General features: G+C 36.4%; 1 protein-coding gene across 1 annotated transcript; it reads right to left on the reverse strand.

The window, feature by feature from the left end:
- Window positions 1-15,701: 15,701 nt before the first annotated feature.
- Window positions 15,702-16,599, reverse strand: LOC124231419 (keratin-associated protein 26-1). The gene has a single exon (XM_046648218.1). It carries the CDS (start codon window positions 16,518-16,520, stop codon window positions 15,966-15,968), a length of 555 nt encoding a protein of 184 aa, XP_046504174.1. The 5' UTR covers window positions 16,521-16,599; the 3' UTR covers window positions 15,702-15,965.
- Window positions 16,600-17,584: the final 985 nt, after the last annotated feature.

Consider the following 17,584-nt stretch of genomic DNA (forward strand, 5'->3'; position numbering starts at 1 on the left):
TTTATGCCCAACAATCATGATTCCTGTTTTACTTTAAGCATAAAGAACAATTTCTCAGGATATCTTTCATGAAAAAGAAACAAATCAGGTTCTATTTTAGGCCAAAAAAGCCCCACTTCTTTAACTTTTATCTGTGAAATACATACACACACACACACACACACACACATATATACTTATATATAATATATATATTACTTTAAAGTAGTTTGTTTGCTTTTTTTTTTCAGTAAAACAAGTAGCAATCTCTACCAAGAGTCTCTTGAAGGAAGAATCTGAAAGGAATGTAACTTCTCAGCCTACAAACATTTAATTCCTTGTTAGCACAATCCAGAATGATGTTGCCATTGTATACTTCTACATATGTATTGTGTGGTCATCTATGTCCTTGAGATTTTTCTCTTATTTTTTATAAAGTTTCCTACTCTATATATCAAGCGTGAAATCATATCAAGCATCAAAACTGATAAGCAATTATGATCTAAGTGTAAGTTTCCTATTATGGATACCTTGATGAGTCTCACCTAAGCAACACTTTCTTAGGACCAAATGCCAATGAATTTGCAAGGTTAAAATGTGACATACTCATGTGGAATATCTACCTTCCTCATAGAGAATACACAAGATGAAACTGGAGCACCTTCTCATGCCAGAAAGTAAGGAGTGCTCAAAGTAAACTAAACAAGTACGAGGGTATGTTGAAGACACACAGGAGCCAACTGAAAGAGCTCTTCATGACGAAAACTGGAAAGATTCATGCAGCAATATAAATAATATTAGATTATATCCTGAAGTATAAAGTATATAGCCATGTGTTAACGCTGATATAAGTAAATCATTATATAAATAATATGTAGGGGAAAATAGACAAATCTCCTACGCAGAGGGATTCCAAATAATATGTGTAGATGCTTCTTGATTAAAGAAGTGAAGCTTAACTTCCAGTTAAGTATGGGCTATACCCAATGACTTCCTTTCAAAGAGCACAGTATGATGGGGGGAAAGCAAGTACTTCACAGTGGCGAATTTTGACAAACACTACCTCAGCCAAGTGATCAAGGTTAACCTCAGTAACGATGTCATGTTGATCGTGTGTACTCTTGATATGGAAGCTTACCTCTGTGGTGTTTCTCCTTAAAACCCAAAATTCCACTCTACTCCTGAGAAAACTATCAGGCAAAATCGAAATTGCGGAGAGTCTACAAAATTCCTGACCACCTCTCCTCAAAACTCTTAAAGGAATCAAAAACAAGGAAAATTTGAGAAACTGTCACAGACAGGAGTTGCCGAAGGACAGGTGACAACTAAATATAAGGTGATATCCTGAATGGGATCCTGGAACATAAAAAAAGAATTAGGTAAAACTAAGAAAGTCTGAACAAAGTATGGACTTTAATTCACAATAATAAGTCAAGATTGGTTCATTAATTGTGATAAATGTAAACACTGATATAAGCTGTTATCAATGGGGGAACTAGATGTGGAGTATATAGAACTCTGTGTATTACTGTTATAACTTTTCTGTAATTCTAAAATAAAAGATTTATTTGAAATGTGAACTATGGACTAAATTCCTTACTACTGAAAGATCAAAGAGGTTTGTATATTTCATACATTCATCAGTTTATGCCATAGGCTGTTGGGACTTAACTTCTTTTGTCAAATAAGCTACCGTTTGGTAATTTACATTTTGGTACCATTCTGGAACCATTATAAAGCACTTTCTCATATTTGCCTCATTTAAATTTTGTAGCAGCTTTCTGAGCAGGAAGGCAGGTTTGTTTTCCCGATGAGAAGATAAATTTAAAAACGTACTCAATTTATCCACGTCACAGAATTATCAAGAAGCACAGCTGGGTCTGTAAGCCAGCTCTTGTGACATCTTACCCAGCACTTCTTGTTATTTCCCTTTAAGAACAACTAAGCCATTGTTAATTTTTTTTTTCCGTTTGACTATGGTCAGAGAGCAAAAAAATATGTTACCGTACTGTTTTTGAGTGTTAAATAACACTATTGTAGCCTGAAAAACAATGATGTTAATATATTTTCTTAAGCAACTCCTCCATACACTACTCTATTCTCTTTCTAATAATAAGAGCTGAGCAATTGATTGTAGCTCTTCTTATACTTTGTTTCTCAGGAAATGAAGTAAATCCAATGAACTTCATGGTGAGAAACTTCGTCATTAAGTTCCCAACATATCACCAGGGAGGATCCAAGCAAAGAAGAATTTAACCTTTGTGGCAATTTAGCGGCTCTATTTGTGATGAATGGACAATAGATGTAACCACCCCACTGGTAGGTGTATTTCAATGTCTTCATGAATTTTGGAATTACTACTTTAAAAAATACATGATTTTCTTCTTTTAAACTCATTATGGAAAACCAATACATTGCCAGAAAGTTTAAATGGGACTCTTATGATATCACTCTGTAGCAACTCATGTGATTAATTTACCTGTACTAGTGAATACAGCCCTGGGAAAAATGTAACCCTTGGTACACAATATATACTCGTCTGTCAAATTGTGTTTCTATTTCAACTCCCAGAATGCATACTTTTCAGTAATTGTACAATTAATTAATTCTAAAATACTACTTCCTATATAATATTAGCATATTTTTGCCAGTTGTGGAAGAGTCGATGGAATTTCAACACGCACTAACTTATTCTGATGGATTTACACATACATTTTACTCAACAATCACTGACGACTCTTTCACACCTACACCCTGCCATGTTTAGCAGTTTTTCTGCTTTTAATTACAGTGGCCACTTGGAACTCATCAACAGGATTACAGCATTTTAATTACCTGCCACCTCTGGGAGCCAAAATAAAGCGTAGAACAAACCTAAAGTACTGTGTTCCTCACCAGAGCCTGTGAACCAACATTGAATGAGGTTTAACCCCTTTCAGTCCCACGCCCATGAGTCTCAGAATCAGTGTTTGAGAGTGGCTTTAATCAGAGTAGTTCATATATGATTAAAAAAAAAAAAACCTTAGGATGTTTAACATCCAGAAGGATCCAAAGAAAATGATACAACACAGTACCTAGCACAATTTTGAAAGTCAATCAGTACTCACTGAAGGAATCAATGAAGTCACAAAATCACTCAGGATACATTTGGCATTCATTATCAAGTGGGCAGAGCCCTCTCAATTAAAAACATCATAAATTCACTATAATCAACAAATGATTGATAACAAAATCCTTAATTATAGAACCTGAGAAAGCACTTTTTTAGGAATTAAAGCAAGTCTTTTCTTACATGCTAGAAGAGACAACAACAAAAACTGAGTTAGAGACTGTGCTGTCCAGGCGCATCTTGAAACAATTGATAAAAAAAAAAAAAAAAAAAAAAAAAAAAAAACTCTCTATCTATCTGTCACCTATCTATCTTTCTTTGGAAAAGTTTTATAAGAAGTGATGGATGGACACACATTTTTAGCAAGAAATCCCAGTCCTAATGTTGATTCTGCTTAACCAAACTTACTGGAAGGTAAATGATGCCAGGTGCTCCAGAGAGGACACAAGCTTTAGAAAGTACCAGATACATATGTCAGAGGACTAAAGATACTGGACAATAAATTTAGTGGCTGGCCACTGCGATGCACCTAGTCAACGGTTGCAACAACAGGAGTCATAGACCAAAGGGAAGCCACTATCAGACAAATAGTTGAGGGCTAGAAGACACAGGAGAGGTAGGTCAAGGGGTGGCAGCTGTTTAATTGGGAACCTTGGATATCTGGTGTATGTTGGTGACTGGCCTGAATTGGAGACATGGGAAGCAGTGGGAACAAAGTCAATTTCTGCAGGGTCTGGACACATGGCAATCAGTAGAAGGGCATCAAGAGGTTTCGCAGTTGGTGGGCCCACAGTTGGCTGGTTGGCAGCTGGTGGGCTCACCACAGTGCTCTTGGCAGTAGTCCAGGAGCCACGTTGGCAACTACAGATTAAGCAGAGGGCACCTCCACAGATCACTCTTCCAGAGCAGAGAACAACAGATAAGGAAAAAGGAATATAGCAATGACTCCCAAAAGAGCAAGAGCTATCATTTCCAGAGCCACAGTTGTTGACATGAAGTTAACAGAGTGAGTCTCTGAAGAGTTATAGAGACTTTCTCAAATGCGGTTTTTCCCTTCTGGGTAAGTTTTCTATATATCCTCACTGCTTTCTGGCAGTTCCACACACACTCACTTCTGTCTTGCTGAGATTGTTTTATCTGACAGCATTCCATTAGTAGTTGTTCAGATGCCAATGAAAATACCCTTCAACCTTCTCATAAAGTTTTACTTGTGTTTTGCAAACACTCCTGACCCAGATATTTACCCTAATTCTTCTTATTACTTCCAGTAAAGTGCCAGGGTCACAACCATATCCTTCTCCAGGATATGGTGCAAGAGAGGAGGGAGAACATAGTAAGTGTTCTTATCCCTAAGTGGTGGGTACAACGTACCAAACAGGCTAGTAGCTCACAAAGCAAGAATGACTCCTCTTCCTTTAGTTTATTGTTTAGTAAAAAAATTCTAAACTACTGAAATCACAATATGTTTGAAGGGCTTTTGATACATGTTTCCAAATCCACACTTCTAAGACAGTGCATGAGTGTCTCAGTCACCAAATCCTTGATATCATTGGATATTGCTACCATTACTTATTTTTGCCAATTTGATATGGAAAATGATGTCTTATTATTTATCTAATACGCATTTGTAGATGACTGGTCAGGTCTCCTATTTTGGTATATTTTTATTGATTGCTTAGTTTTCCAGTTTTTGGATCTTGATTGTCAATTGTAAGATCATTTGTTAAAATCTTTTATTAGATGGAATCCTCTTCTAGGAACCCAGAAGAAAATGAGAATCTAGAAAAAGTAGTTTACATAGGTTCTTAATTACCAAATCAAACTTTACCTTGAAAAATATGGGAGTTTTATGAAAAAAAAAATAAAGCAAATTCCTGGACCTATCACCTAGAGGCTCATATTCAGAGAGTTGTAATCGGACCCAAGTACCTGATATACTTTGCCAATGTGTCTGCAAAGCCTGGTTAGGGATCCACCGGGCAAGAAAATCCCTTAAGTATCCACCAGTTCTTAAAGTTTCTGATTGTCTGTGACTACATAAAATAAAAACAAACCCATTGCATTCCAGAAGATCTTAAGACAGAAACTCTTTTTCATTGAAAATAGTTCATTGCTGGTGAAATCTCTCATGCAACTTTCTGCAGATTTTATCTCTTCCAGAAAATGTCCCCCAATCCCCCACAAATATCATATTGCTTTGGTGTTTGATGGATAGGTTGTAGAGTAACACATTGGGTTACAACTTTATTAGACTTCTGTTTCCGGATGCCAAACCATTAACATGGTAACTAAACTACCTGTTTAGAGGCATAGAAGATTCAGCAGTATGGCTACCATGCAAATAAATTGTGGTCAACACCCAGAATAATGCCCAGCATACAATAACAACTCAAAAACTTTTGTTGAATAAATAATGTTGAATGAATGCATTTGGAGATTCAATTTTAAGCAAAGATATTAAATTGTACTTTCCTCAACATAGTTTCAGATTCTAACCCTGGGCAATTTTCTTTTCCCTTTCAAGCCCTCCCTCTCCCTGTCTTTCTTTTTCTTCTTCTTTTCCACCCTCTCCCCACACTACTGGAAAGGAAATAGAAGTGTTGTGTGTTACTGCATTGTTTCATCCTAATAGTAAATAGAGTAATAGAGAACAGGCTTCTCTACAAGAAACAAGATGTCAAGTATGCTTTAAAATATAGCAATCTTTTCACCCTGCAGCCGAGAAAGCTCTGTAATCAATTCATAAATTTGTATTACAGATATATCTTGCAGGCCATCATCACCTCCAGAAATGCAGCTCATGCTGACTTGGCAATACTGGGTATTTATCAGCCAATGAGAATTTCATACGGCAAAAAGAAAGTGCTGTTCTGTTTTAATGGAGAGCGAAGGCTCATCTATACAACTGCTGTTAGCTCAAACAGGAAAAGGCAACGTGTTGTGTGGGCCACATAACATGTTATTTCTTCTTTCTTTTCCATTGTGTAGTTAGATCTGCTAATGGTCTATTTATATTGGGAACCAGAGGTGGTTTGTACTTGCAGATGGAATTAAGAAGAATAGAAAAGCGGAGAGGCAGCAAAATATTGTTTTCTGGTGTCCTCTCAATTTGCCTCTGAAACCGCTGACTTTGTGTGCCTACACAAAGCTAATTTGCTCCTCTGAAGGTTCCATGCACACTCCGTTATTAAGTAAATTCCATTTCTTTGCTTTATGGAAACAAAAAGATTTTAACTTTTCAGTAAAGCTCTGGTTTGAATTCAGAAGAAAATCTAGCCTGAATTTGATTCTGCTCACTTAAGTATGTCTTATATTGCAGTGCTTACATCCTTCCTTTAATTTCTAAATAATTGCCAAAAGGTGCAAATAGTCAAAGAATAAAATTCATTATCCTGAGATTTATTTTTCAGAGAATAGCAGCGTCTTTGGACTTTGGATGAGAAAATAAGACCATAGTAGAGAAAATACTAAGCTAAGACACCTGTGATCCAGTACTCATTGTGAGTTAGGACACTTTACAAGTTCATATCTATATGCAGTTGATTAGACTAAAATAGATGCATCATAAATGATGACAGAGACTTGCACATAAGTAAGGATGAGCTCCTATAATTGAATTGTCTATTGCTCTAAATTTTCATGTGGGCCTATTTTCTAGAATCACCTGACTATAAAAGTTTCTGTTTAAAACAGGATGTGTTATATTTCGCAAAATTTGTGATAGAGCTGGCTAGCATAGCTGTAATTAAGAAAGCAAAACCTGTGTTCAACATTGCATTCATTCACAGGTGTAATTTAAAAAGCTTGACACTATTGTGTGTTATGCAATAAATAATGATATGGTGTTTATTTTTAACTTCATATTTAGATAAATTTAGCATAAGACTTTAAGGAATTTGCTAAGTAGGATTAAACACATTTTTTGAAGGACCATGGAGTTCAATGATCTTATGATTATATTAAAGTGCTATAGAAAGTATGTTTGAATTAGTTTCCTAAAACTGGAAAAATTCCAGTATCTAGTTGAAAGATCTATATATCAGATGTCCAGTTTGCAACATTGTTATTCTAGATTCTGGTGAGGGACTTTTATCAGAGTGATGTGTTTGATACTATACTGTCTGTATAGAAGTGCTTTTCCTCAGTCCACTCTTGTTGGAATAAGAACTTGGAAGATTTTTTGTTAGTTCATCCTACAGCCTCTAGCTAGCAGCATTTTTTACACATGACACATTATATAGGTTCCTTGTGTGCAGTAAACTGCCTTCTCATGACATCCTGGAGGCCCAGATGTCACATAAAGGGCATTCATCCATTTGGAAAAGGTCACTGCTTTCTACAATATAAAATATCAGAGTATGCGTAGGACATGGATGCTTTCATTAGTCCGCAGGATTTTTCCTAATTAACCCTATTTATCAAGCCAATTGCTAGATATGTTAGAATATAAATAAACTCATGCTGTATTTTTTAAGTAGACCTTTAGTTTTCATGTTTAGATATGTCCCAGCACAAATCAGATAAGTAGGAAGTAAAAAAAACCTACTTCTATTTTAACGCACCGCCCAAACTTTGAACATCTATATTCCCAACAAAAAATAGAAGACTGATAATGGTAAACATGTTAGCAATAATGAATATCCGTTAATGACTTATGCTGTTTGACCAAAACAGTACATTAAAATATGCTGAGCAATTTCCTATACAAAAAGAGTAAAGCAATCAGTAAAAAGGAGCAGAAATAGCCAAATAATCTGAGAGGAGAGAAGTCCTTGGACTTGAAATAGGTCAAGAAAGTATTTAAGTACTGCCCTGATTAATGTGTCAGAAAAGTGACAGAATTAAGAACGTCTACTTTTAAATATTTCTTTTGAAGCCTACAAATGGAGTTACCTTGACATCGCAACATATATGTAATTTTTTGCGATTTGTTTACTCAAAAGGTGAACACAAGGTTTGTAAGTTATTGGTTGAATTACTTTGTATTGAAGGTTAATAAGCACAATAGACAAATCTGGAAGATGTTGGGCATTGCAAGGGAGAAGTAAGTATACTTCCTGACTTGTCTGCGGGGGGCACTTCCACATGTTCCTATGACCTCAAGTTGACTATGCCTCTCATTTCCATTGGTTTGAGAGTTACACACATTGTATATTCTTCTATCAACAATAATTCTGAAAGATCTGTCTGAAAGTTCTAGCTCTGCTGTTTGTATTTTTATTCAGCTGGTGAAATAAATGCTTGAATAGGAGTAACAGAAGATGTTAAAACATCTGGAGGAGAATATTGTTGCTCATTCTAGCATGGCTGCCGACACATTCCACACAGCAAAAATTCTCAACCAGTCATGTTCCTCTTCCTTAGAGGCGTTTACTTTATGAAATCTTGGGTCAGAACCTAGAGTTACTCCAATGAAACATTAGATTGATGACTTATTAACAAATATTAAAAATTATAGCTGCAAATTCTTTTTAAAGATCATTTTGTGAGAGGATCAGTACTTTTTATGTAAAATGGACCATTTTGAGTCTTACTGTCTCAACAAGATGATATGATTCATGATAAGTGTAGGTGAAATATCTATTTCTAATTGGACACCCATCTGGCTGTGTTTAATTGACTTTTGGGAAACAGCCGAAGCTTGTTAAACACATTTTAGACATACTTTATAGGGGTTATGACCCTGTTGTTGGCAAGACTGTCTAATATATTGACTATATTGGCAAATTCTGGTATGACTCTTAACTCACTTACTACCCTCCAGACACACTAGCCTCCTTTTGTTCTCAATAATCCCTAAGCTTCTGCCTTTGATCTTATTTTCTATGTCTAAAACACAGTCGCTCAGTTTATCACAGGATGCTCTCCTTTTAATCCTTCTAGTTACAATCCATTTGTCATTTTTTAAAAGACAAAATGCCCCTGACCTTGTTGAAAGTAACTATCTCCCCCTGTTTATAGTACCATTTTCATTCCCTTTATGCCATTTTATATACTCTAATATGATCATATTCTTTATCAGTATTTATTGCTTCTTTTCTGTCATTCCCCCAGATTGAGTATAAACTCCATAAAAGAAGAGATAGCACCTGTCTTTTTTACCACTGTATCCTCAGTACCCAGAATAGAACTTGGCACATAATCGGAATTCCTTATTATTTACTGAACAATTACGCACACTGAAATAACTTTGAATGATGCAAATGTGTTAATCGAATGATACAATGAAATATTGACTGGTTGTAAATCTGAAACAGTTCTTATATTTAAGCAGATTTTTTCAACCATTTCCGGGAACATATTCCAAAAAAAAAAACCAAAGCAAAAGACTGATTTAATGATCTAAATGATGAAAGGAACAATGACTAAGTACTCATGACTCTGCATAAATTTCTTTTAGGTCAATTAAGAATAAAAAAAGTGAAAGAGTTTATTTTTTATACATTTATTTCTTCTCCACAGTTCTTCCTTTCTGTATTTAGAGCGGGGTTTCTGACATGTTTCCTTCTCCCTAAAGAACTTCTTTTAACATTTCTTGCGGGGAAAGTTGGCTGGCAATGAATTCTCCAGGTTTGTCTGTCTGAGAAAATCTTTATTCTCCTTTGCCTTTGAAAGATAATTTTACTGGATATAGGATTCTAGGATAGTGTTTTATTTTTTCTTTCTAGACTCTAAATATTTCACTCCACTCGCTTCTTGCCTGCATGATTTCTGGCAAGAGGTTCACTATAATTCTTATCCTCTTTCCTCTATAGATAAGGCACTTTTTCTCTGGCTTTTCTCAAGATTTCACTTTGTCTTTGTTTTTCTGTAGTTTAATAAGATATTAGTAAAGATAATGTTATTTTTGTTTTGTTTTGTTTTTAATCCTGCTTGGTGTTCTCCAAGCTCCCTAAATCAGCGGTGTGGTGTTTGTCCTTGAGAGTTCTCAGCCATTATTACTTAAATTATTTCTTCTACTCCTTTCTCTTTTTCTTCTCCTTTTGATATTCCAATTACAAGTAAGTTGCACCTTGTGAAATTGTCCCACAGTTCTTGGATGCTCTGTTCTGTTTTTTTCCATTCTTTTTTCTCTTTGCATTTCAGTTTGGGTAGTTTCTATTGACCTGTCTTCAAGCTCACTGATTCTTTCCTTGGCCATGTCCAGTCTTCTAATCAAATAATCAAAGGCATTCTTCACTTTCGTTACAATCTTTTTGATTTCTAGCATGTTTTACTCTTTATCTGAATTTCTCTCTCTCTGCTTACATTAGCCACGTGTTTTGTATGCTGTGTGCTTTTTCCATTGGAGCTCTGAACATAATAATCAGAGGTTTTTAAATTCCCTGTCTGATAATTCCAACATCTATAGCGTATCTGAATCTAATTTTGATGCTTAATTTTTCTCTAGTGACTGTGTTTTTTATTGCTTTTCAATGTGCCTTATAACTTTGAGGAAGTCAGGTATGTTGTATAGAGTGATAGGAACTGATGTAAATAGGCCTTTATTGTGAGGTTTCCAGTTAATCTGACAGTTGGGCTGTGATTAATATGTGTTATAGCTGTAGGTACCAGGGGCTTCTGATTTCTCTAGTATTCATTTTAGGTCTCTCCTTTTTGCTTTCCTATGCACTCCTCCTCAGAAAGAGTCTGCATCACGTAGCTCTTTCAATTGTAATCCACTGTTATTTTCCTGGAGCCCTGTTGGTATGGTGGTAAGGTGGGGGAGAGGGGAAGCAGTCTATAGTCTTATAATTAAATCTCAATCTTTTAGTGGGCCTGTGTCCCTGAGCTTGACCTTCACAAGTGTTTCTTAATTTCTATGCCCAACCCCACAACTTAGGTGAGACAGGAATGCTAGTGGGAGCTAGAGAGAGAGAAGTGTCCTTTCCTGAGGTTGGATAAGGCACTGATAAAGTTTTTTCTCCTGGAGAGTGGGAATTTGTTATGGAGGAAGTGGCTCTGTGCGTGTTTCACTAGGATTACTGCTCCCCTTCCTTTGACATGGCCATGAGGGCATCTTCCTCGATTTTTCACCATGAGTAACTGGTGAGGCTCCTGGAGGTAAAATCCACGAAGAGTGGAGCATCCCCAAGCCTATGACACCAGGATGTTCTCATACTCATGCTTGTTCACAGTCAGCCACCATTAATTCCTCACAATTATCGTGTTCCTATCAGGTTATGTCTGCAGCATAACCTTCTGCTCCAGGTAAGCAGCCTTTAGCTGAGATTCTCCGAATTTGCCTGTTTCTCCAAATTTTGAGGTGACTGTTTGCCCTACAAACTCACCTGTCTGATGGGTCTAGGAAAATTTGTTGATTTTCAAGTTGTCTAACTTTTTCTTGTTGTAAGACATAAGTGATGACTTCTAAGCTCTTTATATGTTGGAGCTGAAACCAGAAGACAATATATACCTTAGAAGACACCCCCAACACCTTTACCTTCGCCAATTTCTAGAAAATTTCCCTAAGAAAAATCATGTCTCAGTGGAGAAAGAAGAAACTACTGATTATGTTGAGAAGTGATTATTCAGAATTAAGCTTTGAGAAAAGACCCAGATTCCAAATTCTACCCTCAAAATATTGGAACAATCTGTTAGACTAACCTTCCAATTTTTCTGCCTGGTTTCTAATCTAATCATTGTTCAAGTTTAAATATTTATTTTTCCTCAATCTAGTTCAGATAAGATAAGGAGCAAGATAATTCTATCTGATTTTAAACTTCAAGGACCATGCTTCATAATTGGTTATGATGGAGACCTAATATTCTTCCTTGATTAAAGTTCATTTAGGAAGGGCAATATATTATTTGAGCTCATGGTTTGATAACGGAAGTCAGTTCTTATGATATCCAGTTTCAAGATGACTATACCCAGAGGGTTAATCACAATCAACACATTGGTGTTTCAATATTGATAAAGAATACCCAATTTTTTTTGTGATAATAGAGCTGAAATACCTATCCTCCACTTATTTTTTTTTTTTTAAAGATTTTATTTTTTCCGTTTTCTCCCCAAAGCCCCCCAGTACATAGTTGTATATTTCTCGTTGTGGGTTCTTCTAGTTGTGGTATGTGGGATGCTGCCTCAGCGTGGTCTGACGAGCAGTACCATGTCCGCACCCAGGATTCGAACCAATGAAACACTGGGCCGCCTGCAGCGGAGCGCGCGAACCTAACCACTCGGCCACGGGGCCAGCCCGATCCTCCACTTATTTTAACCATAGAAAATATACCTACTAAGCTAGAAAAAGGCAATAAACATCATCAAATATTGACCTGGAATTAATTGGTGCAAAATAAACAAATTTTTGTATTATAATCATATAATTCACTTGAGAAACACGGGCTTTGAGAAAATTTAGAAATAAATCCTAGATGAGTAATTTATAATCTGTATAATCTTGGCTAAATTAGGAACAATTATAACTACCTGCCAGATGTCAAGGTAATTAAATGAATTAAATAAAAAATATTACTCAAAGCTGGCAACACAAAATTGTCACATGTGGGTTAATGTATGAATAGTAGCAGGTCCTATCTAGTCACATGATATCAGAAATAGAATCTCCCTTAAATTCCAGGTCTTAGAATTCTGAACTATGAGGAGATAAGAAGTGAACACTTGCTTCCAGCCAACCTTAAGAAAATAGTGCAGAATAAAACTCCAAATAGAAAAAACACCAACGTGAATTTCCTCATCAGTACTATCCTAAATCTAAATACCTCCTTCCCTAGCTTCTGCAACTATCTGACCAAAACATAATCTACTTAAATTCAAATCAATGATCATTTACAGAGAGCCTAAGTCATATATTGACACAAAGATAGGCTTTGAAGAGCCCAAAGTCTAGAGAAGAGTTCAGAAATGCAAATAAAAGAATGAAAAGTTAAGCATGATATTATTGTAAGAACAGATAAATAGTGAACAGGACAGAATAAAGAGTCTAGGTATAAACACACTCATATATGGATACATGATTTATGAAAAAAAAAGGCACTGACCTGCTATGCAGTAGGAAAATGAGTGTCTTTTAGGAAATGGTGCTGGTTTAACTGGAATTTTGGCTTCTAATAGACAGCACACACACACACACATACACATGCCAATTTTACATTGACTGCATATTTAAATGTTGAAGGTAAAACAAAAATTCTATAAAGTTACCATATAGTATTTTCATTAATTTAGAGTATTAAAGATTTCTTAAAAGGGACAAAAAAAATTAACCATAAATAAAAGATTTATAAATTTGACTAACTTAAAAATAAGGAACTTCTATTAATCTAAAGATACCATTAAAAAATGAAAAAACAGGTAGTGATGTGGAAGAAGATATATTCAAAATATAACCAACAAAGAGCTAATATATAGACTACGCAAAGAACTCTTTTCATTCTAAAATCAAACGTACCAATGAAAAATATGAGCAAAGACATGAATGGTTACTTCAAAAAAGAAAAAGACATTCAAACGGACTAGGAGCATTGAAAAAATTTCTCAATCTGATGAGTCATCAGGGAAATTCAGAATAAGATCAACATTTGTTATAACTACATACTCACTAGAATGGCTAAACTTACAAAGATTGACAATTGTAAATATTGACGAGGATGTAGAACAACTGGAATTTTCATGCTCTGATAGTAGAAATTGATGCCGGTACAACTGTAGGGTATAACTTTGTCACCGTGTAGAATAAAGCTGAACAGGCACATTCCATGCAATTTATCAATTTCACTCCTGAACATATTACCCAACAGAATATTTCCATATGTATATCAAAATACAGGTGGAAGAATAAGAGTATTCTATACATTATTTCTAATAAATCCAAACTGGAAACAACCCATATGATCATCAATGGCAGAATGGATAAACAAATTTTGGTGTTTTAGTGCCTTGAATATTATACATCAAGGAAAATAAGCAGAATACTGGTATATAGAGCAGCATGGAAGAATCTCACAAACACAACATTTAATAAAAGAAGACAGAGACAAATGGGTAGATAATGTAAAATTTTACTTGAACGTTCAAGAACAGGCAAAACTAATAAATGGGTTAGAATTCACAATAATGGCTGCATTTGTAGAGTAAAGATTTGTGCACAAATTAGTATGTATGTTACTTTTCAACTAAGATCTCATTTAAAATTATTTAAAAAATAAACAGTCCAGTGGCCGGGCCAGTGGTGTAGTGGTTTAGTTTGTGCGCTCCACTTCATCAGCCCAGGGTTCGCAGGCTCGGATCTCAGGCATAGACCTAGCACCTTTTGTCAAGCCATACTGTGGTGGCATCCCACATACAAAATCAAGGAAGATTGGCACAGATGTTAGCTCAGGGACAATCTTCCTCACACACACAAAAATAAAAATAAAGTGCAACAAGACAAACAATAGAAGTATGTCTAAGATAAAAGGCAGGCTAAGTCAATGTGTGATTTACGAAATGTGTAAGGAGCAAGGAGGGACTAAGAAAAGCTTCAAAACATAAAGGGTGCAGATCTCTCAAAATATCTAGGAGAGCCAGGCAAGTAAGGCTAAAGAATGAACTAGAATTGATTTTAAAACAGCAGAATGAATATGATGATAAGAGGAGCCAGTATTGAGCTCCAGTGTGAGAAAGTCCATAAGGAGAGATGGATTCTGAGAACCAGAGGCATATGCCTTCTCTAAAAAGAAGAGCCACTAGTTAGCTCCAAAAATCATTGTCTTTCTTGCATACTTTCACAGTTTCTAGATATTCCAGTTCCTCAAAAAGTTGAACATTCATGCCTTCACAGTTTAGTTTTATTTCAACTTGTGAAATATATACCCCTACACATTTATGTTCATTGAGGGAAAAATGTGTCATTAATACATGAATGTCCCACACTAAATGACTTCTGGTAAATACTGAGATAGTTCAGGTTTGTTTTGTTCACTTCTGCATCTCTTGTGGCTGGCCGAGGATGGTTAGGGATGTAGTAGATAGGTAATAAAAATTTTGCTGAATAAATCAATAGTTTAATAAATGAAGTTGAGCTGTCTTTTTAAAAGTATGGATTTTAAAGGTAAATAGATCAGAGATGCATCCCGGTATTGATGACGATATACAAACAGGGTGGATGTTTGTAATAAGCAGCATTTTGGAGGACATACGTGTAAGTCAGAATTGCAGCAGCTCAACGTTTGCAACATAGAGAAGTGCATGAAGCCAGAGAAGTGGGAAGGAGAAAGATGATGAAGGAAGCCAGATGTCATGGTAAGGGGTTTGTATGTTTATTTTATGGGAAGAGATCATCATAGGAAGCCACCAAAGGCTTAAGCAACAGTGAGAAGTGGTTCAGTTTGCAATTAGAACATTCTGGTGGAAGCAGGTTCACTGGAAGAGAGAGATAAGGAGATCATTCCTAATCTTGCCTTTTCAAAATAACTTTCACCAAGGGCTCTTTGGGTCTTTCAGGTACATAGGATCAGAAATCTAGAAAGCAGCTTGAGAAATAAACCATCAAGCCATTCCCCTACTGTCAGATAAGAACATATGGTTGAGTATACCATGGCCTATTTACTTATTTTGTAAGCAGTTGAGGTTGGTCATTTCTGTGTTAAAACGAAGAAATAAAAAACAAACAGAAGAACCAGATTCTTAATTCTCATTGGATCTCATTTATTGCAGCAGAAACCAAAGAAATTCTTCCTACACCAGAGTGACAGTGAATAGCATTGTAAACCAAATAATTTTATGTCAAGGAGAGATGAAAAGAAGAGTTAAAAATGTGAAAGGAGCAGCTTGCATTAGATCAGGCACAGTAAAAACAAGAAAAGGCAGTCACTACTAGGAAAGCAGCAAAAGTCCATGGAGCTTGAATTTTCATCCTGGATCCTCGGTATGGTTATAAACTGGAACAAGGAGGCTACTGGCCTCCCAGTGCAGAGCAAGATGGACGACAAGTGTTGAACACGTGGGTCAGAGGTTGGTATCCAACGGAGAGAGGATGCAGAGGTCTGAGGCTGCTGGACACAATGCTAAGTGGTTGAGGACGACAGGGCAAATAACCAAAAGGGCGGGATATATAAGGGAGGAGGCTCAGGGGTCGGCAGCTGCTGGACACATAGCTCAGAGGTCTACCGGATACTGGGAGGTAGGAGCTAGAGATGTAAGAAGCAGCAGGAAGAAAACTGGTTCCTTGGCTGGGTCTGGGCACATAGTAAGCAGTGGAGGGGCAGTGAGAAGTTGCACAGTTGCTGGGCTCACAGCTGGCTGGCTGGCAGCTGGTTGGTTCATTGCAGGTCTCTTGACAGTTGTCCAGGAGCCAGGTATGGTCTTGACAGCTACTGGGCAAGCAGACGACATCTCCACAGCTCACATTTGTAGAGCAGAGGGCAATGGAGGAGGGGAGAGGAATATGACATGGATTTCTGAGGGATCCCAAGCTGTAGCTTCCAGAGCAGTAGTTGTGGCAAGACATGGTGAGGTTTCCAGAGCAGGCTGTGGTTGACTGAAAAGAAGCGAGTGTCTCAAGTTTCGCTGTGCCCCTCGTTTGGCCTGATCCCTTATATATACCTAGGAGGTGATGATCCTGTGTACAGACTCCTTTCTTCCTTGTTATATGAGTCCGCATCAGAACTCTTCATTATAGTCCAGGAAGTTGTGCTCCCACCTCTCATAAAACTGGATGTTCCTGCCAATGCCTTCCATTGATTAAATATATGTTTAAGCAGTGTGACTGAATTTTAATAGGATGTCTTCTTCTTAAATTATTCAACCCAAACTGATACTTTTGAAGGTCATTCTCTTATTCTAATTATAACCACCACTGCATAAACATTCTTAGAATTCCTCTCTTGGAACTGTCTTTAAAAGTTGTAGAAAACTTCTCTGCAGCAGTGGCATGTTATGTCTCATGCAAAGAAAATTCTGTGCTTTTTGGAAATTGTCAAAAAAGGAAACTTACAAGAAAGTTTGTTGCAAAAGAATGTAAAAAATCCTGTAACCTATATGCTCTGGGGCAGAAAGAGTTTAAAAGTAGTATAAGGTGGAAAATTTTAATGCACACAAATTTGTGCTTTGTTTTATTTTAGAATCCTGGTAGAAAGTGACTTCCCACCAAAATATCTTTATTTTAAAAAAGCATGCTTATTTTTTTCGTTTCAATAAATAAATAAATAACCTTAGTCAAGCTGGAAGCTTAGTTTATGTTTAAAGTATTCTTAATAGAGAGAAATAAATTGGGCTCAGTTAAAATTGTGGATCCTACTGTGAACAAAAGCAAATAAACAAAACCCCTTAAAGAAAGTTGAGTGTCATGACATTTCTCTTGGTTATTACAGGCTATATATGTCATGGCTACTCATGTTCCAACTGAGAACTAATATTCTTTGGGGAAAAAATAGACGTAATGATTAAGACATGAACCTGGATTTGGCTTTGCTTCTTACGTTGGTTCTGGTGTCAGTTCCCAAAGAGCAGTTTCTAAGCTCTTTCACGTGGGCAATAGCATCAGAATAAATGTAGAGTTTTCCTAAGTATGAG

Source organism: Equus quagga, chromosome 21, assembly GCF_021613505.1.
Source record: "Equus quagga isolate Etosha38 chromosome 21, UCLA_HA_Equagga_1.0, whole genome shotgun sequence".
Taxonomy (NCBI): domain Eukaryota; kingdom Metazoa; phylum Chordata; class Mammalia; order Perissodactyla; family Equidae; genus Equus; species Equus quagga.